At 43.3% G+C, this 22,143-nt stretch overlaps 1 protein-coding gene across 1 annotated transcript; it reads right to left on the bottom strand.

The window, feature by feature from the left end:
• Positions 1-13,995: 13,995 nt before the first annotated feature.
• On the bottom strand, positions 13,996-19,610 carry MYOD1 (myogenic differentiation 1). Its single transcript, XM_063117196.1, has 3 exons — positions 19,059-19,610; positions 15,228-15,306; positions 13,996-14,627 (listed from the first exon to the last, which is right to left on the bottom strand). Exons 1-3 carry the CDS (start codon positions 19,608-19,610, stop codon positions 14,374-14,376), a joined length of 885 nt encoding a protein of 294 aa, XP_062973266.1. The 3' UTR covers positions 13,996-14,373.
• Between the last annotated feature and the right edge of the window lie 2,533 nt (positions 19,611-22,143).

Here is a 22,143-nt window from a genome sequence, read left to right on the forward strand (position 1 = left end):
CTACCCACTCTGACATCTCTCTCTCTCTCTCTCTCTCTCTCTCTCTCTCTCTCTCTCTCTCTCTCTCTCTCTCTCTTCCTCCCTCTCTCCCATTGGCTTGCATACAGTAGCGTAAACTACAGGGGGGCAGGCTCAAGCCCCCACCGGGATTTCCCGGAAGGGGTCAATGACCAACCAAGTAACATCAGTAAGCTCACAGCCTGGCTGGCAGATTCCTCAGTGGTCTGTATTGTCATGTGTTTGGAGGTCAGTCTAAATGACATCCAAGCAACCTCTGCTTCCTCCTCAGCTGCCCAGCAAATCCCTTTGCAAGACCAAAGCCGTTCTCCTCTGAATTCATTTCCTCCTACCCCCTCAGGCCTTGTGAGACAAAAGGTTGCCCATTTAAGAATTGCAGTGTGTGTGGGGGATGCCTTTTAAATATGTCTGAACTCTACACACACACACACACACACACACACACAGAGAGAGAGAGAGAGAGAGAGAGAGAGAGAGAGAGAGAGGCACAATCCAGCTACTATTAAACACTTTTAGCTACCTTAACTTATGCATGTTTACTTAGAAGTAATTTCTAGGGAGCTCACTGGGACTTGCTTAATTATAAAGAATCTCCTTAAATTAATACAGTACTTCTTGATTAATGGGTCAAAAACTTATTACATGTCATTTTCAGACTAAGCACAGAAGTTGGGTCTTGAGGGTATGTGATATTATTGCAATGGGTCATGGGGGGAAAAGTTTGAAGAACACTGGTATATTGAATAGGACTATGTGTGGTGGAGTAGTGTGTAATGTATCATAATATTATAATTAAAATGTACTATTTTTGTTGAGTATGTATTATTTTAATATGTGGCTTTAAACACTCTAGGATCCATTGTTGATGAAGGATGGTTTCCAGAAATAAAATATATACACATACAACATATAAACAAATAAGCCTAGCCTTCCTTTTCCAAGTTTAGCCCCATCCCTCCCCCCACCTCAAAAATGGAGAAGTCTATGCCCCTCATTGTATAGGATAGGGTGACCATATGAAAAGGAGGACAGGGCTCCTGTATCTTTAACAGTTGCACAGAAAAGGGAATTTCAGCAGGTGTCATTTGTATATATGGAGAACCTGGTGAAATTTCTTCTTCATCACAGCAGTTAAAGCTGCAGGAGCTATACTAGTAACAAGATTTAAAAGAGGGCAGGACACCTGCAGCTTTAACTGTTGTGATAAAGAGGTAATTTCATCAGGTGCTGCATCCATACAAATGACACCTGCTGAAATTCCCTTTTCTATGCAACTGTTAAAGATATAGGAGCCCTGTCCTCCTTTTCATATGGTCACCCTATAGGATGCGACAAAGCTCCCTTGCTGAAAATTGGCTGCAGGGTGGGGGAAAGCAGGAGTAAATCACACTGTACTCATTGGGATTTCCAAGGGTAAACACTTAGGATCATTCTGGATATGCATCATATATATTTTTACTAAATGAACTTCCTGCATATGCAGGGACATCACTTGCATTGAGTGAGCAATATAGCACAATAATGTGGATATCTAAGAAAAGAAACCCATCTCTGACTGAAGCCCTCCCCCAGTGGGAAATTAACTAGCAGGATAATATTGATAGTAGAACAGCAAGCTCGACATTATAGGCCCTGAGCATCTAAGAATTCAACTTTACAGAAGCACCTCTAGAGAGAACCCGTGAATTTGCACACATGCCTATAATTTAAGAGGCAAAGGTGACTACATAATTTATCAAGGAGGAAATTGATCTACCATGGTGGGATAATAGCTTTGGGCAACAGTGTTGACATTTCCCCTCTCTCTTAACAATCCATGGAGAAAAATCACGAGAAGTTGGCTGCTCACTTTAAGTGATTGCTTTGTGCTATGTATTTGCATACAGACCTCCCTCCCTCCCTCTCTCTCCCTCTCTCTCTCTCTCTCTCTCTGTGTGTGTGTTTGCTAAAAAAGGAACATGGCAATCTCAATTTTGTGCAAAGGTTGCCATCTAATGTTTGTTCTTGAAATAACAATCATGAGTACTCGAACTCAGGGGTAAATAGAAAATAGCTCTTTGGTGATTTCCAGTAGACCAGCAAGGGTTTTTTTTCCTTCGAATAATCTAACAAGCAACAACAAAATGACCCTCCCCTCCTATCACCTTAAATTATACTGTTGAAATGAAGAAAGCATGAAGTAACCAGGGGTAAAATTTTGTGTAGAAGGACTGTGAACTCTATTCCATTCTGGTACCCAAAACAAATGACTGAGCTCAGAATTCTTTCATTCTGCATGTTTGTTTTCTCCACCAGGCTCCATTTGGTAGATCTCAGAGCTCTAGCAAAAACAACTTTTCTCTAACATTGTTGTAACCCTTTTTGCACTTTCTCTGGTTCTTTGATATTATTTTGGAAATTGATCACTGACCTCCCCAGACCCCATTCCATACTCTTTGACTAATATTTAGGCCAAAACATTAACACTGTTTGCTCAAAGTACCCCCTTTAAATTTAACATCATTGGGAATAATTGGAGCAATTGGATTTAAGGATTGCAGCCACATCACAGCCAATATAAATACTTTGAAGACATAAAGGCCTGGTTCTTATGTAACGACACCCTAGAGTATAGGTTGAGTATGGGTTGTCACTGAATTGTGGGATGTTGTTGAATTGTAGGTTGCTGTTATGTGCAACCCCTGCACTATAGTTTAACTATGGGTTGTTAACTACAAACAACCCGGGAAGAGACTCATGGTTTATTGTTGAATTGTGAACTTTGGATTATTCATGGTTAACAACCAATAGTTAAACCATAGTGCAGGATTCACATGTAACAGCAATCCATGATTCAACAACAGCCCATACTCAAGGCTGTCATTATGTGGGAATCAGGTCCATGAATCAACATTTTGAATATTGTATTCAATTACCTACATGCTGCATTTTAGAGACTATCAACTCCCCTGTATTCACCTTAGTCTCCCTTACTTGCTATGCACGGCTGCCTAGTAACCTCCCGAAATTGATTTTCCAGCATATTAAAATCCTCAGCAAGCAAGTTCATCTAACTCACATCCAGAATAGATATCATCTTGGCAAGTTAGACTAGATGAGAACTCTATGATTTCATAATTGGCCATATCCATAAAACTGAAGGAAATTGATTCAGGTATTTGCAATATATAGATTTTCCCCATTTGAACATGGCATCTGACCAGCACTATACATGGGTAAAACAGCAAGTGTATTTTTTGATGCTCTAGGGATATTTTACCCTCATTCTGGCTAATCAAAATGTACGGTGTTGACACTGCAAAAGGCTTGTGTACAGGAAAATGCCAGTAGGGTTGTTGGGCTTTCTTAGTGTATGGTCTTGCTGGATCTAATAAAAATATGATATCTCGTACAGCCCAAAGACATATGAAAAATACCACTGTTCTTTCCCATCAAACCCAAGAATGAGATATTCATGCTGATAATAACCCAAAGTTCTTATTTTTGGACATTTTGGATCTCCATTACAAATTACAGACTAGGTAATCCAAACTAGAACCAGTTCACATTTTAACCTCCAGATGGCAGAGTTGTACAGTCTTTTACAATTGCATTAAAAAGTCCTGTTGAATTGTGGTGTTCTGATAACCTATTTCTTTTCTTTTTTTAATAGTTGTAGAATGACGTTTTCTACATGAAACTGCCATGAGTCCCATGTAAAGTTTATTGTGTGTCATCAGTGTACACACATACACGAACACACTTTGGGAAGCTACCACCGGTGTGGTGTGACCTAAACTTGAGAGTTCAAAATATATTACCAACTGCACATGGGATCCATTACAATTTCCCATGACTTCCATGTAGGAAACTCATCTTGTGTGTAGCAGATATGAGTTCCACTTTCTAATTCATTTTTTTTAAGTTATATGTATATTGCTTAGCTTTCTTTAGTGGAATTCAAAGCAGTATACCTGGGGACCCAGCAATGGAAACAGGTGGCATCAAAGTCAGTGGGGCTGGGATTCCATTCTGGGTTTCAGTCAGAATCAGCCAGAACTCTAAAGGAGCTATCCAAGATGCTAAGCCCTATCCCCAACCTAGGTTCAGCACCTTAGCTTCTTTAGAGTCCTGACTGGTTCTGACTGAAATCCAGAGCAGATTCACAACCCCACTGACATTGGAGCCACCAGCCTCCACTGGATCCCAGGTAGCCTCCCATCCAGGCACCAAGAAGACCCAGACTTTCTTAGCTTTAAGACAGGGGTGCTGAACCTCAGGTCTGTGGGCCAAAACAAGGTCATTGTCCCAATCTGGCCCTCAGGTTAACCCTCAGGTTGGTGTCCCACACTGGCCCTCTAGAGCTGTCCAGATGACCACACACCTCCCCCGGGCCCCAACCCCTTTCCCCCAACTTCACATCACCTGATAAGAACATAAGAAGAGCCATGCTGGATCAGACCAAGGATCCATCCAATCCAGCAATCTGTTCACACAGTGGCCAACCAGCTGTCGACAAGGGACCAACAAAGCAGGACATGGTGCAACAGCACCCTCCCACCCATGTTCCCCAGCAATTTGTGTATATAGGCTTACTGCCTCTGATAATGGAGATAGCACATAGCCATTGCGACTAGTAGCCATTGATAGCCTTCTCCTCCAGGAATTTATCCAACCCCCTTTTAAAGCTATCCAAATTGGTGACCATCACCACATCTTGTGGTACTGAATTTCATAGTTTAACTATGTGCTTTGTGAAGAAGTACTTTCTTTTATCTGACCTGAATCCCCCACCAATCAGCTTCATGGGATGACCCCGGGTTCTAGTATTTTGAGAGAGGGAGAAAAATGTCTCCCTATCCACATTCGCCACACCATGCATAATTTTGTACACCTGATTGTCATCTGACAATCATCTACAACACTCACCCCTTCACTCCCTTGCTTCTACTCACCCAATCACAGCAATATTCACACCAATGAGCCTAACATACAAGACATGGCATCACATGACATGAAGCTGACTTTCAGACAGTTCTTTTACTTCAGCCTTGTCCTGGTGACCTCCAGATGTGTTGGTTGCTGGATGCTCGGGATAATGGGGTTATAGTCCAACATATCTGGAGGGCACTAGGTTGGGGAAAGCTGCTTTACCCTACACAAATAATAAGGGTGGCCTTACTACGAAGCACAGAAACAGTAGCTTCTGGCAACAGCTACTACGGGAGATGCCACCTTCCTGCATCCAGTCTCTATCTCTGTGTGTCATAAAGGAGAGGAATCATTTTAACTTTGCTTCAAGTGCAAAAAATGTCTTCCAGATGACAGTCCATAATAACTCTGGACTAGAACATTTCTGGCAATAATGATAGGCCCAAATGACACAGAACATTTAGGTGCAATCCTATGCATATTTAGACAGGCAAAAAACCACCTTCAGTTCCCTGGCTGAGGAGCATGGATGGCTGGGGCATGCTGGGAATTGTAGGCTTCTGCTCTGTCTAAACATGCATAGCAGGGCACCCTTAGAGGGTTTGTGGCATACCTAGACAGGAGCAGGATGGCCCACAGGCCTGACTCTGGCCAATACTCCTACCCACCTCTCTAACAGGTGTTACGGGATTTTATTCCACTTTTCAGCCAGTAAGGCTCCCAGAGTGGCTTATATAAGATCAATAAATGGTAAACAATCCCTCCTTACAGGCTTACAATTAAAAAAAAACATGACACAAAAAGGGAAAAAATAGATATGGAGGAAAAAGGAAACAAACAAACGCAGGCACCCATTTTTACCATTATTTATTAGTTGCTTATAATACCTGCTGGAAAGGAGACAGTTCCGTGAGAGGAGGAGCCAAATGCAGCGGATTTCTCAGCAGATCCAATGAAGGGGCCCTGCTGCTTCCCACCTCTCACTCTGCTGCCGCCGGATGTCCCCTGGTTCATAGACCAGAGGCAAACCCACCCTAAGGCATGGAGGCAGAGTAAGCTGCACGTATGCCGTACATTGCACATCAGAGTTGTTTCACATCATTCATTGCAATTGTCTTGTGTGACACACTTGCCAAAACATAAATGAATGGGCATCACTGTTTTAGGGGATGGTGTGCTCTACTTATAAAGGGTTCTATGGGCTTTTAGGTTTTCTGATACAGTATGCTCTAAATAGCACACGACATTAACTACAGTTCGTCATTTGCTTATCCACTGACACTACCTTTCAGCAACACCCGGATCATCTGTTCAGGCTTATGGAAAGCACTGCACTGGTTAGAGCTTCAGTCATATTCATACAGAATATGACAGCATTCCTGACCTTTGGGGGGAAATGTGAGGATCAATCCTCTGCTAAATCTATTCCCAGGAAAGCTCTGGGCGTTCTTACCGTTTTTAAAGTTGACTAATCTCCCGTACTCAGCTTAAAACACTTAGGCAATTATTTAGAAGTGACTCATTAAAATATTGTGAGCAGGATTTGTACTGCCAGCTTTTTTTGCTGCACTCTGGGAGCAGCAAGAGGACTGAGAGCTACTGGGAATTGCCCTCAGCCTTTTGCTTTGCATGCAGGAAGCCCCAAGTTGGATCCTGGCTAGAAAAATGGCCTGAAGCCCTGAAAGCCTGTCAGCAATGGAGACTGGTGGCTCCAATGTTAGTGGGGCAGTGAATCTCATTTTCAATTCACTTCAACCATAGAATCATCATGACCACAAGAATAAAATGGAGTTCACTTCTGCTGCCCTGAAGCTAACCATTTGTTCTTGGAACTGAACACCATTTATTGTAGAAAAGGCATGTTCAGGTACATAAAGGAGTGCCATATGGAAGATGGTCACAGAAATTAGAACCCGAAATAATGGGTATAAGTTACAGCTACCTAGATTTCGATTAAATATAAGGAAAAACTTCCTGACGGTAAGATCTGTATAACAGTGGAGGTTCACCAACTCTGGAGGTTTTTAAGAAGATGCTGCACAGCAACCTCTCATGGATGGTTTAATTGGTTTTCCTGCACATTGCAGAGGGTTGGACTAGATGATTCTTGTGGTACCTTTCAACTCCACAATTCTATTATTCTATTTGAAAGTCGATAAAATAAAGTGAGCATCTGTAATGAGGTACATGCCCAATTGCCTCCTCCCCACCAGATTTTAAAATGTTCTTAAAAACTAAGTAGAAAGGATGCTGCAGACAAGATGCCAACCTTGGGCCTGCCTATGACTGGCTCCATCTGCACTCTACCCATGGAGCTATGGTCCAAACAGTTCATCGGCCATGGATACACCCTTCTATCCTCATTGGATTGCTCTGCCACATGACACACAGCAATTAGAAAAATGATCTAATAACTTCTTTGGCTGCATAAGTAACTCAGCGTACAAAAGCTATAGGCAAACTGATTTGTTTTTTACTCGCATACTTTCTGGTCCACGTTTCTCTGGGTTCTCTATAGAAATCAATCATCTCTTGCAATCAGCATCTGCGTGTCTGAGTTTAACCAATCCCATTGTATTTCTACAACACTGGGGAAATGACTTCCAGAGATTTAGGAGGCTTTGGCCCTTGAAGCTATTTCTGAAGCACGACCCCACCTTCCCACTGATATTGCACTTCTCAAGTGTATTCATTGGACAACCATCACATAATTTTCCTAATATTTCCATTATGTTTGCAAGGGCAGGTTCCACAATGTGACTGATGGTATCTGTAAGGTCGGTTGATGAGAAGAACTCATTGATGACTTAGGAAGGTAAGCTAGCCATCCTGACTGGATATGTGCAGTCAATTTTTCTCCCAGGCCTTTCATTAGAACAGCCTTCCTCAACCTTGTGCCCTCCAGATGTGTGGGACTGCAACTCCCACGCCATCTGGGATTGATGGGAGTTGCAATACTTCACATCTGGAGGGCACTAGGTTATGGAAGGCTGCTAAAGTCCCTTTTCTACAAATTTTATAAAGTTTCAAATTAAAAGCTCAGATCGAATGGCACTTGGCCATAATGCCCTCTGGTTGGTTGGTTGGTTGATGAATTCAATTCAAACCTTGGCTTCTGAAGCAGCTCTCAGGACTTAAAATAAGTTCAAAATGCTTGGGGAGGATGGTTGTCAGCTGGATCAGGATCAAGGCATGTTGAAAGAGTTGGATCCTGCTGCCTCACCCTCTGATGGTCTCACCCATTGGAGTTGGCATTATTTATTTATTTATTTATTTATTTATTTATTTATTTATATAGCACCAACAATGTACTTGGTGCTGTACAGAATATATAAATAAAACAGCAGTACCCTGCCTAGAGGCTTACAGTCTAAAATCACATTTTTATGATCTTATTTGTAATATGTATTAGCTATGCTGGCTGGGGAATGCTAAACATGCATAGGATTGCAACTTATGCGTGATTGTCTAAACATGCATAGGATTGCACCCTTAGCCAACCTAAAGCAAATAGCTGGGAGGATTCTGCTGGATCTGGATCCAGGCAGAGGGGAGATGGCCATGGGCCTGTTCAAACAGCATGCTAAGCCATGGGTAGTCCGCTAACCCGTTTGCAGCAAATGGTGTGTGTGTGTGTGTGTGTGTGTGTGTGTGTGTGTGTGTTTAAACCATGGTTATATAGCCACATACGAATGGTTCACATGACACAATAAGTCATGGTTCACACAACATGCTAAGCTATAATGTTTAGCTCAAAATGCTTAACCACAGTGGCTTAGCATGTTTTCTGAACAGGGTCCATGTCTATTGCCTTCCGTCTGATAGAGCTACATGATAGTGTGGCTGAACATTTGCTTATAATAATTCCCTGACATGGTAATGTGGCATTGTACATGCTTTTCCTTTGTGTATAAAAAAGAAGAAGTCATATATGAAGCTACCCGTGTATGTGTGTGAGAGAGTGAGTTTTAATGAGTCTATTTTAGGACGTGCTAAATGCATGCTCTCTGTTGTAACATTAGAACCGGCCTGTGGAAACTTATGTTGCAAAAATAAATCACTGAAATTCAATATCCTGGAATACTTGTGTAACAGGGTGTTCATTGTCACACACAAATATTCTGACAGAGAACCATAGGGCTCCAGCTTTATGCAAACAAGTCATTTCATCGGCTTTCCGCAAGCATTCGTGTAAAAAAGAAAGCAATGCAGTCATGAATCGAGCTTTTGCTGCCATTTATACACTTCACACAATATTCTGACAGGAAGAGCATCTCTCCACTCAGGGAAATACAAATCTACTATAACATGTGAAGTTCAACATGAAGGGGTTTGCAAGTTGTGCCACGTTTAAACCAACCTAGCAATGATGGCTCTGTAGTGCCTGTCCAATCCATGTAGCTGTGGTGCAAAACCAGATAGGCATGGTAGTATATGAGATGCCCCTAAAATCTTTCCCTCAATTTAAAAATACAAAATACAGATATTGTTTACACAAAACCCACACACAATTAACAGCATAAAAAGACATCAAGCCTAGAAAAGTACTCTGAACAAAGATAAAAGGGGGGGGGACATTACTTGTGACAGGGAAAGAATGTGTAAAAAATAATGCCCATCTTGTAATGCCTACTCCTAAATAAAACCAAAAGTGTCCAACACCTTTCAATAGATTCTCTTTTATGAGATTGTATACTATCTCATAAAGTGGAAAACTGCAAGCTTCATTGCCTGTTGTATCCATTTAAAGACTTGCCCTGGGGCTGCAGAGCTGAAGGGAATCACACTGTGCCCTCTGCCATTGGCCGGTTGACCTAGGGCATGGCTAGACCTACCAATGGAAGGGGGAAGATCTCACGATATGATGATCATGAGATCCTCCCCCTCAGTCTACACACGGCACATGACGTCCCAGGAGGACGTAGGACATCACGCCTGTCATTTTTTAAAAATTTTTTTTGAAGAGGAGTGCTCCAGCGAAAAGTTTGGTGTTTTTTTTTAAAAAAAAAAACACAACCTCCTGCTCTCCCCACCCCATCCCCAATGGGCACAGAGCTCCTCGGGAGCTCTGGTTACTCACGAGGAGCCGGAGCAAAACCAGGACAGCTGCCCACACATCCTGCGGTCTTGGGACCATCTTGAGACCACGGGAAAAGTCAGGATTAAAGCCATCCCAGTTATCCCGGGGCAAGGGAGGGATCATCCCTCCCTGCCCCCGGGATGCCCTGTGTGTCATGTGGATGCACAGGGATGATTCCTGGGTGATCCCCAGGATATTGCCCCATCTAGACATGCCCCTAGAGACACTAGGAGTTTCCACTCCCTACTTCCAAGGAAGAGCCTCTTGGCAGGGAAGATCAGCATGGCCCCATCCACTAACCAGAGAAGGAGCAGCTGCTGGGAGCTCCCCACCCCTACCCTCGCCATTCAGAAAGGACATTCAACTCTAACTACCTGATGCCCTTGGTTTGCAGAAGTGAGAGGAAGGAGACATTGCATTGGCTTCTGCCACCAGCCAAAGGAACAAAGTCTGCTGGGTCAATTGCTGCACCTCCGGCCAAGCAAGTCCACCAACAAGGGAAGTTGAGCCCGGCCATGACTAGATATAAATGCCTGTTTACAACCTGCTTTGTACTGGCATTGATAAAGGGATCTCCCTCTTCCACCTTTTCCTCTTCATTTCCATTCCCTTGTGTGTCTTCTCATTTTAAGGTGCAATCTTATGCAGTCAAATATGCAGAGAGAGAGAGAGAGAGAGAGAGAGAGAGAGAGACTGTACAATTCCCAGCATTCCCCAGAAAGCATTGGAGGACTTTTTCTGTCTAAACATGCATAGGATTGCATCCCTAGATGATAAGCCCAAGGACAGGGGCTTCAACTTTTGTATTGTTGTGAGACACTTTGGCAGACAATATTTGTCTGAAAAGTAATAAAATAGAATATTGTTGACTATTAAGACTGCCATGTAGAGGCAATTAATATATTTTGCAGCGGTTATCAAGTGCCTTACTAAATCCATATGTATTGAGTGGATTGTAGATAACCCAAAAATATATAATGGGTTTAACTGGAAATGATAGCCTATAATTTTCCCACTAGTCGTTATTACATCATCCCATTTTTTTTTGTTTCCTATACCACGTTGCCACTTCAGATGCATAAAGTCTCAATCTGTCTTATTATATTTCCAACCAATATTGATAATTGAGATCAAGCGTTGCCACTCACTGTGCAGTTAGGTATCAACAATGCACAATTTTATAGTATCTTTCTTTTAGGTTTATACAATGAGCAGGTGCAGCGTGAACTATTAAAATAGATTTCCATACAGATCTTGATGTTTCAGTTCTAATCCCAGAATTTGAAATTCAGTGAGTTTGTGAATGTATATGAACTGGACGTCAATGAGGTTCTGATCATAAACATATTTTTATTTGCACATATAGGTCCATATGCAATCTGCCAGAGCAAGAACATTTATCATCACAGCTACAGTATAATCCTCATACTGTTACTGTCAACGTTTCCAGTTAAGTTTGAATTGGGACAGAATAAGCCAGACTGTCTTCGATTATAGATGCAATCCACAATTGAAATCAGTAACAGATTTGCTTTAGTTGATGTGGACAGACCCCAATACTGGGAACAAGAGTATTCTCACAACTTCAACTTCCAATATATTCTCAAACATGCAAATATTTCCTGCAAAGTCACCAGATATTTTGATATCTGTAATTCACACCTATATGATATTTGACTGCAGTATTATCTATTTGACAGCAACTGACAAGTTGACAATATTTTGATAGCTTATGAGATTTCACACAAAAGAATACCTTCTCAAATTGGGGGGGGGGAGAAATAACAAGTGGGGTACCATAGGGCTCAGTCCTGGGCCCAGAGTTCTTCAACATTTTTATTAATGACTTAGATGAAGAGGTGCAAGGAATGCTTATTGAATTCGCAGATGACACAAAATTGGGTGGGATAGCTAATACCCTGGAAGACAGAAGCAAACTTCAAAGTGATCTTGATAGGCTGGAGTGCTGGGTTGAAAACAGCAGAATGACATTTAATAGGGATAAATGCCAAGTTCTACACCTAGGAAAAAGAAAACAAATGCACAGTTACAAGATGGGGGATACTTGGCTCAGCAATACTACAAGCAGAAGGATCTTTGAATTGTTGTAGATCACAAGCTGAACATGAGCCAACGGTGTGATGTGGCTGCCAAAAAAGAAAATGCTATTTTGGGATGCATTAATAGAAATATAGCTTCCAAATCGCGAAAGGTACTGGTTCCCCTCTAATCGGCACTGGTTAGGCCTCATCTTGAGTATTGTGTCCAGTTCTGGGCACCACACTTCAAGAAGGATGCAGACAAGCTGGAGGGGGTTCAGAGGAGGGCAACGAGGATGATCAGGGGTCTGGAAACAAAGCCCTATGAAGAGAGACTGAAAGAACTGGGCATGTTTAGTCTGGAGAAGAGAAGATTGAGGGGAGACATGATAGCACTCTTCAAATACTTGAAAGGTTGTCACACAGAGGAGGGCCAGGATCTCTTCTCAATCATCCCAGAGTGCAGGACACACAATAATGGGCTCAAATTACAGGAAGCCAAATTCCAGCTGGACATCAGGAAAAACTTCCTGTTAGAGCAATACGACAATGGAACCAATTGCCTAGAGAGGTAGTGGGCTCTCCCACACTAGAGACATTCAAGAGGCAGCTGGACAGCCATCTGTCAGGGATGCTTTAAGGTAGATTCCTGCATTGAGCAGGGGTTGGACTCAATAGCCTTATAGGCCCCTTCCAACTCTACTATTCTATGAATCAAGAAATACCAATTAGGTTTGTGTTACTTAACATTCCTCATTCAAAATGGCAATTTGAATTTTAACATTCACATTTAAAATAAGAGTGGAAAAACTGGAAATTTCAGCAAATTTTGAATATTTGAAGATACTTGTTTTTGCTTTAATCAGAATGTACCTATTTAAACAGGTACATTCTGGGAAACCCAGTGCTAAACACCACTCTGGAATAGTACAGATATGTGTCAAAATCACACTTTACTAGGAGTTCATGAAATGCCCTCCTGCACTTCCAACATGTAAGGAATCCATAATACTCTGCAAAATGCAGATTGGTCGGCCAACCAATTTAGAGCTTCTGTGACTTTATGCTATCACAGACACAGCCTTACTTTTTCTGTTCTTTGAAGCAAAACATATCTCTTTATGTTTATAAAGGGAAATGTATGCTTGTAACTTTTTACAAAGTATTATTAGGTTGCAATTAAACTAAACTGGTATGCTAGTTAAAAATGGGATGAATCCATTATATATATATCAACAACTATTCTGGTGCACTGCTCTTTGCAATTAGAAACCAAAATGTGGTGGGGTGCACAATTTGGGGAAGTGGAAGCCTGTCTACATAGTGTGAGTGGAGGCAAAGCATGTGACAGTTGCAAATATTTTGAAAGTGTTTACCACAGCCAATCACATAGCAGAAAGGGCAAGCCAATTTTCCAACTCAAACCCACAACAGGACTGTTATTCCCACTGACTGGCTGTAATAAAAACATTGAAATATGCACCGATTTTTCTTCCACCTGTGCTTTGGCTGTGTAGGAAATGCAGTTCATGACAAAAAAATAATATTTCCCAACATTGTACTGAAAGCAGCAATGAAATCCCTACCCAAAGGCAAATAACTCCCAAGATGTTTATAAATATCTTTATTTAGAATACTGTTGAAAACATTCTCAGCGTCCACATTGTATAAATATATAAAGTTAAAGTTTGACACGACAAACCAAGCAACATTAAATACGTAAATTTTTTGTTGTTGTTCTGATGGAATCTTTTTTCCTTTTTCTTTTTTTGCAAAGCAAACTCTTATTTACAAGTATACAAAATAAGTATTTGTTTTAAAAATGGTCCACAACCTTTTCTGCATATATGTGGATGTCTGTGTGTGAGGGGAATTGCTAAGAAATACTGCAACCCTGAACACCCCTGAACACTTCAGCTGAAATCAATGGGAGCTAAACAGCCTGCGTGCAGAACTGCCGAAAGAGTTTATTTCTTACAGGATCTGAGAAGACATTCCAGAGTAAGGTCCCCCCGCCCCATTGAAAGCAAAGATTAAACATTGGCCATCTCATGATACACGATTCTAAATTTCCTCTATATACAAATTAAATAGCTTTTGTTTATAACCAATAAATAAGTGAATTTTGAAGTAATACAAGCTTGGAAAATATATATAAATATATATATTTGAAAGGAATTATTAGATACATTTGAAAACTGGTTTTAAAAAAGCAACAATAACCCCAAAGTATTGTCTTTTTCGGTCTTCAGAACACAGAGTTAAGTATTATTTGCTGGCTAGCTTGGAGCTTTCTCAATGTTGCAATTTGTGTCTGCTGTGGCCTTATAGTACTTGGTAAATGGGGTTGCTGGTGCTGGTAGTGTCCTGAGGGAGCTGAGTACAGCTAGTCGGGGAGGAGAGTTGAGCTCCAGTGTCACTCAGGCTTGTCCCTTCATGGAGAGAGCAGGGACTCCCCTCGGTTCCACTTTCGACTGTGGGCAGGGTGGAACAAGCCGTGCTGTCTGTCGAAATCCTCTCCACAATGCTTGATAAGCAGTCTAGGCTGGAAACAACGGAACTCTTCCCTTGCTTTGAATCTAAAGACAATGAGATCAATGAATTGAAGAAGCGATCCCAACAAGAAGTTTTTTTCATAGGATTCCTCACACACACACTTTTAACAGTGCAATCCATGAGATCAATGGAACTTATTCCTAGTGCCTATTGGACTGCAGGCTTTATCAACTGGTCTCATATGACAGGCAATTCAGTGGAAATTAATGCCAAGTAAGATATGAATAACGGCTGCACAGCAGCCTTGGAAAGCAAAATGAGGCCAAATAATTTTATAATTTTAAAGCCAAGTTGATGAGTTGGGCCAATTACTAATTTTGATAACAGTTTAGCAGTAAAAACAGAGTGGATACTTACAGGGAAATGCATGCATCAAACTATATTATTGTTGTTGTTGTTGTTGTTGTTGTTGTTAATAATAATAATAATAATAAGAAGAAGAAGAATACATTATGAAGGAGGAGGAGGAGGAGGAATATATTATGAACCTAATATGTATATTAAGTTCAAAAGGCCCACATATAGATAACAAGACACAACACATGTAAGTGTGTGTATGCTGTGTTAATCTCGAATAACACAGGATAGAATAATCTATCCTTTCTTTCAAGACAGATACTTACCAGTTAGTGTTTCTGTATAGTAGCTGTTGTCATAACTATTCCTTCTCCTGGAACTGCAAGGGGGCCCGCTATAATCCAGCTGGAAACAAAACCCAACAATTCAAGACATTAGATCAGAAACATGATAAGGACAACCAGGTGTGCACGTGTGTACAGGGGTAATTAAGTGTGCACACCTGTCATTTGCACTTTATGTGTTTGCTAAAGGAAACACAAGTATAACCCTTTGGCTTTTAATTATCAAGGGGACTGAGTCACTTTAAAGGTGCAATGATCCTTTAATGTCTTTGTTGATATGCGACCCATCAAACAACAGCACAATGTCTCCTACTTTTCCACAATGGCCCTTAAATATTTTCTCATTCGGTTGAAGCCTATTTGAAATTTACATGTATTTACTCTTTACTGTATTTGACAGAAAACTCAACAAATGTACAAATTCCTATGTCAATGCTGACATTCCACTGACAGAACTGCTTCTATCAGCAGAACTGGGAGGGGGCGATTCCACCTCCCCTCTGTAGTCCACACAAAGACCCTCAAAACCTGCTCCAGAAGGCTTGGGGAAAAAACCGAACAGGCTTGCAGGCAGCATGGAGGGGAAGGAAGTCCCATCACACTAGCAAATTTTCACTATGTCACAACGTGACATTGGATTTAAGCCATTGTTGTTTATCATTTGAATATATATTCAATTCCCATCTCATGTGGCCTTAGAGCATCCTTTTGAGGTAGGTTATATTATTTATTTATTTATTTATTTATTTTATTGCACTTATATACCGCTCCCATAGCCAGGGCTCTCTGGGCGGTTTACAGAAATTCTAAAATTAAGATTAAAACGAGTATACAAAATTTAAAATTCTAAAACACAGAACATACACACATAAAGCATTAAAAACCGTTAAAAAACTAAACATGTGGGTGATTAAGATGTACCGCCATATGCCTGGGCAAAGAGGAAAGTCTTAACCTGGCGCCGGAAAGATAGCAGCGTTGGTGCCAGGCGAGCCTCGTCAGGGAGATCATTCCATAGACTGGGGGCCACCACCGAAAAGACCCTGTCCCTCATTGCCACACTCCGAGCCTCTCTCAGAGTAGGCACCCAGAGGAGGACCTTAGATGTTGAACATAGTGACCGGGTATATTCACGTCGGGAGAGGCGTTCCATCAGGTATTGTGGTCCCAAGCCGTGTAAGGCTTTATATTATTTATTTATGACAATTATGGCCCACCTTTTTTCCTCCAAGGAACCCACTGGGGCTTCTATGATTCTCCACTCAGTTTTATCCTCCCAAGAAACTTGTGAGATTTGTTAGGTTGACTGGCCTAAAGTCACCCAGTGAGCTTCATAGCCAAGTGGGGACTAGAACTTGGATCTCCCAGTCCAACATTCTAAACACTACACTGGCTCGCCCCAGTGTTCAAGTCTACTCAATGAACTGAATGACTGAGTAACACCCATACTAACACTCTAGTCACCTCAGCACACTTGTGTTAAAAAAGAAGCTTGATATGATTGTACTCCAAGCATTAGTCAAAGTATGGAATCCAATAAAGCTAAAGACCCAGAGCCAATTTGGGGGCACTGAATCCCAGTTCACACAATCCTCCTCTGTTCCCAGTCCTAGCAGTAAACTGGGAAGAAATCTCCCATTCTGTCCATGTCTCTGTTCCAGCCTCTGTCCTTAATGCATGCTGTCGCCAATCTCTGTATCTCATGCATGTGCGCACCACCCACGTTTGGTTCTTTCTTCCTCAGTGAACATGTGCCCTGTTTGACATGATGCTTCACCACCGCAAGTGCAATCCAATCTAAGATACAGTCCTCACCGTTTGCGGTTATGCAGAGTGGATTTTTTTATGTGTATACTTGGAAATAAGCCCTATGAAGTTCCATAGGACTTACTTACCAAAGGCGACAATCCTACAGAGTACACATGTTACCTTGGATTAAGTGCCACTGAACTCAGTGGGGCTTACTTCTGAGTAGACATAGCTTGAACTTCTACACTGGTTTTGTACCAACATATTTTAATGAGCGCCCTGTAAAGAAGGTTGTCTCTTCTGAGTATGCACTGATATAGAAGAATCTACTTTGGAATGTCCCATTTCTGCAGGGAGCGAGTGAATAATATCAGGGTATAATATTAACTACCATCCATTGTCTTAAAAATCCATCTTTACTTCATTGTAAATCAGATTTACTGCTGTGCAGGACAGGGTTATAAGGATTTGAACAGGCAAAGACTCAAAAGTCCAGTTCAACTTACAGAGATAAATGCACTTTCTTTCCCAGTGATTAGATTTCATAGGAAAATAATTATCTCTTTTCCAAGTATCAGGAAATCATAGGAGGACTATGCCTGAACTGAGCCAAAGAGCTATCATTTCTTCTCCCAGCACTTTACCTTGAGAGTAGAGAGCTGAATACTTCTGGTTCTTCAGTATAGGGTTTGGACAGTGCATAGATGCTGCTGTTCCTGCATTTTATTTTTTGTTTTTAATTATTTTATTCTTTCCACGGTGTACTGATGTGTGAGCTAAATTGCCTGAAGAAATAAGTGTGAGTTTAGGTGTTCTGATTCTATGGTGGTTTACTCAGAATTAAATCCCACTGGGTTTAATAGGGCTTATTACTAAGAAAGTGTGCTGCTAAACTAGTTCAATTTTAGCTGGAGGGGGAAATGGCTTTCATTCTTCTGCCCATCTACCCTACTAACAGGAAGAGAGAAAGATGCTTGGGTTTTGTTTGTTTTTTGTATCCTATACCAATTGAGGAAAGAGTGGGAGATTCCTTTTTCACTGTCCCCCCACATCCCCAGGGGACAGAAAAGAAATCTATATTGGGCAGAAGAGACTCCCTCTTTCCCAGAGCGCCAAAGAGACCTCCCAATGACTACACTTCAAGAGATGGCTTGTCTCTCTCTCTCTCCTTGGGTCAGAATAAAACTTCCGCAGAGACAGAGCTGAGGCAATAAAAAGAAGCATTCTCTGCTCTCCTTGCCACAAGGATAAAAAGACAACGGTCATCTCTCCGAAGAATCTGAGCATAGAAAACAAGCCTTCCCTTTGCTGCTGGTGCTAAAAACAGCACTCACCGCGCAATCCTATGTATATTTACTCATAAATAAAAGCCCTCGATGTTTTAAATGACATGCAGACATGGTTGCAGCCTTAAATTACTGGGGGGGGGGGGGGAAGAGAGAGCAGTGCCAGGGATGACACCTGCTACAAAGTGAGGCCCTCTGATCTGGAAATCTCCATTTCAAAGGGTGGGAGGGGCGTGATGACTCAAAGAGCGACTTCACACACCTCAGCGTACATTGGAAAGAGATTCTGGGGCTCAGGCCAGATCTACACCAAGCAGGATATAACACTTTGAAAGCAGTTTGAAAACGGTATATGGAATGTGTCATGGGCCCCAATAGTTGTCAACACCGTTATAAACTATTATAAAGCAGTAGTGTAGATCCTGCCTCGGTTGAGCTAAAGGCACAAGGCAGAGGAGGCTTCCCACTTTCCTTCCATAAATCTAGGCACAGAGGGAAATCCCATCCCAAGTTTTAAAGCTGCCATCTTCTTCCAGGCCTAGCCTTTAGCTGATACATGACTGGCAGGCATTCACATCAGACACGTCAGGCGGAAGGGGAAACTGGCCCTGTCGCTTGTCTGCTACTCATGCAGCTGCTAAAGGCAACAGGAGCCAGGTCAGAAACAAGGCGGCCGACCGACCGCAGCATTCTTGGGGAAGGTTCCAAGCATACTGGGTTGGTTAGGCCCGACACAAGCCGCCCGCTCTGCTGCCTTCGGACCGGGCCTCAGACTCACCATGCCGTCGGAGCAATTGGAGCGAGGGCTGGAGGCGTCCGAGTCGCCGCTGTAGTGCTCCAGCACCGGGTAGTAGGCGTCCTCTTGGTCGCGCAGCAGCGCCTGGAGGCTCTCGATGTAGCGGATGGCGTTGCGCAGGATCTCCACTTTGGGCAGGCGCTGGTTGGGGTTGGTGGAGGTGCAGCGCTTGAGCGTCTCGAAGGCCTCGTTGACCTTGCTGAGCCGCCGCCGCTCGCGCATGGTGGCCGCCTTGCGGCGGTCCGCGTTGGTGGTCTTCCGCTTGCAGGCCTTGCAGGCCCAGAGCAGGCAGCGGCCGGCCTGGTGGTGCCCGCTGGGCGCCCGGATGTGCTCGTCCTCGTGGCTGTGGCCGTGGTGGTGGTGGCCGTGCTCGTCGGCCTTCAGCAGGCCGCCCACGTGCACCAGCCGCGGGTCCAGGTCCTCGAAGAAGTGCATGTCCGACGTGTTGAAGCAGGGGTCGTCGTAGAAGTCGTCGGCTGCCGAGAAGGAGCAGAGCGAGCCGTCGGCGATCTCCATGTGGCCCAGCACGTCCATGGGGGGAGCAGTAAGCCGGGAAGGAATGGATCGAGAGCGCGGGGGTCGCCTTCTCTTCCCACTGCCGCGATCGGCGCCTGGCTTTAACGGCAGCCGGGCAGGGGTGCTCGCTTACAGCCTTGCGGAGCCGCCGGCTCTCCCTCCAGCAAAGCAAAACGCCAACGAGCTTCTTTCCACCGAGAGGGAGAGACGAGCGCGAAGCAGCGGCGGAGAGAGACGCTCTTGCCCAAGGCGGCAGGGGGCTTCATTCACTTGGGCTGCTTCTGTGTCCCCCTTTCCCCCTTGCCCAGCTCAGCCTGCTGTAGAGAACGCGATGCCATCCCGAGAGCGCGCCTCGAGGCTCTATTTATCCCGGGCGGGAGGGTGGGCATTCCTCCGCGGCCACCTCTTCTCCACCTGCCGGCCTATCCCCCTTGGCCTCGCAGAGCCAGTCGCTGGGGGTCTCGCGGGCGGTGGGAGGGGAGGGAGAAGAGGAACGCGCCCGCCTGATTGGAGGGCAGCTGAAGACCCCGTCCGGCAAAAGTTGGAAGCGAGTTCGCCCAAATGTCAAACGGCAGCAGGACAATCGGCGTCACTTGGGAGCGGGAGGGGCCCCCTCTTGAGTGGGCTTATCTTCTGCTCCGCGTGAGCGCTCCGGATCGCACCTTTGCATGCTCAGAGGGTAGTTTGGAAGCGATCTCAGACTTGTTTTTATTCGTTTTCGAAGTGCCGCTGTTAGGGGCTTGTCGGGCTGCTTGAATGATTTGAGAAAGGAATAAACGCAGATCTGTAATAACAGAAGTTTGCAAGTCTAATCGGGGTCTTCCTCCCTCTCTCTCTCTCTCTCTCTCTCTCTCTCTCTCTCTCTCTCTCTCTCTCTCTCTCTGCGACCGAGGTTATGTCCTGTCGCCACAAGGCATCAGCTAGTTTCCCTTTCAAGAAATTTCATTGTATAATTTACAAGTATATAGTGAAAGAAGGTGAAAACGGATTTACTCGTTTTAAACGAGAGAGGTCGTAATTAGATTTTTCGACGTCGTTAAAACCATTTGTGGTTAAATTGAGCTTTTTGTGAAGCCCTTTTCCAGGAAATATGTTACCCTTCTCTAAATATGTAAGTAGCATCCCCCTGCCCCGCTTGGAAGGAGCTTGTGGTTGACTTTCCCATCGAAGCAATCTCATTTGTGGAATTATTTTGTTCGGTTTCACCTTTTTGTACATTTTTTTAAAATTAAAAGGAGTTTTTGGAAGACAGTGGCTTATCTAGTTTGTCATATCTGATCCTAAGGATACATTTTTTTAAAATATGTATCCGCCTTATATACTTAGCTCGTAGTAATCCTTTTTCATCTCAAACTGCCCGATTCCGATCTATTTTTAAATCCTGGTTTATACCCGTACGAAAAACCCGCAAGAAAGGAGAACTGAACGGAAGTAACGATTTAAGGGACAGGTGTCTTGTCTCCCTCTCCCTCTCTCCCTCTTGAATAAACAGGATCCCGCCGCAGTCGAACTCTTTTAATTCAGTGGAGAAATCAAAACAAGTGCTTAAACGTCAAATCAATGGGACTTCTTAGCGTTTGCCCCTTTTGGCTGGATTGTGCCTTCTTATTACTATTATTATTATCATCATCATCATCATCATTAGTTTTACCTCTTGATTTGTGTTGTGAATAATTTGAGGCGGGACTGGATCAAATAAGCCGTTCCTCCCGCCCATTCTGGATTAGGCAGAGCCGCTGTTTAAAGAGATGAAAGCGTTGTGGTTCTAAACTTCTCCGGTTAATGGCTTTACCTTATGGGAGATCGTTTACTCTACCCTCCTTCTGGACGAATAGCGGTTTTGAAAGCCGTGTGTGTGTTAAACGATAATAATACTAATAATAAAATATAATATTTATAATACTACTAATATCTGTTCAGATAATTTCTGATATATTTGTACGAAGTGGTCTCCCCGTTCTCACGACGTCCATTTTTTTACTTCTCTCTTTCTTTCACTACCGGAATAGAGAGCGCCTCTGTCACTGCTTCCATGGCTTACTCCAGCCTTCCCCATGCTGGCTGGGAGTTGTAGTCCAAGACATCTGGAGGTCACCGGGTTGGGGAAGGCTGGCTTAGTCTGCTCTTGTTGGATGATGATGATGATGATGATGGTGATTTGGAGGCGGAGGGCCGCCCCACGTCCAAGCGCGTTAACGCAGGCTTGAAGCCGATCGAGTAGTACTAAAAGTCAGAACTTCAGTCCTATTGTAGTTACTAAACACGTTCGTCCCAAGTATCTCGTTTTGACAGATTTATGTGAGGCAGCGTTCGAGCCTCGAAGGCGGTGATACGCATTAAACATGAAATCGGGTTTGAGCCCTCGTGCGGGCTCGTTCTGTTTCTCGGTCCAAATGGAGTGGGGGGAGGAGGAGCGCGCGCGTGTTAATATTCAGCCAACCACCTAATGCACAACACAGGAAAGATTCCCAAATGTAAAATGCACAGCCAAGGAGGGTGGGGCGGAGGAAGTAGTAACAAGTGCCAAAAAGCAGCCCGGGATCGTGTGGTG

The sequence above is a fragment of the Elgaria multicarinata genome, chromosome 2, assembly GCF_023053635.1.
Source record: "Elgaria multicarinata webbii isolate HBS135686 ecotype San Diego chromosome 2, rElgMul1.1.pri, whole genome shotgun sequence".
Taxonomy (NCBI): Eukaryota; Metazoa; Chordata; class Lepidosauria; order Squamata; family Anguidae; genus Elgaria; species Elgaria multicarinata.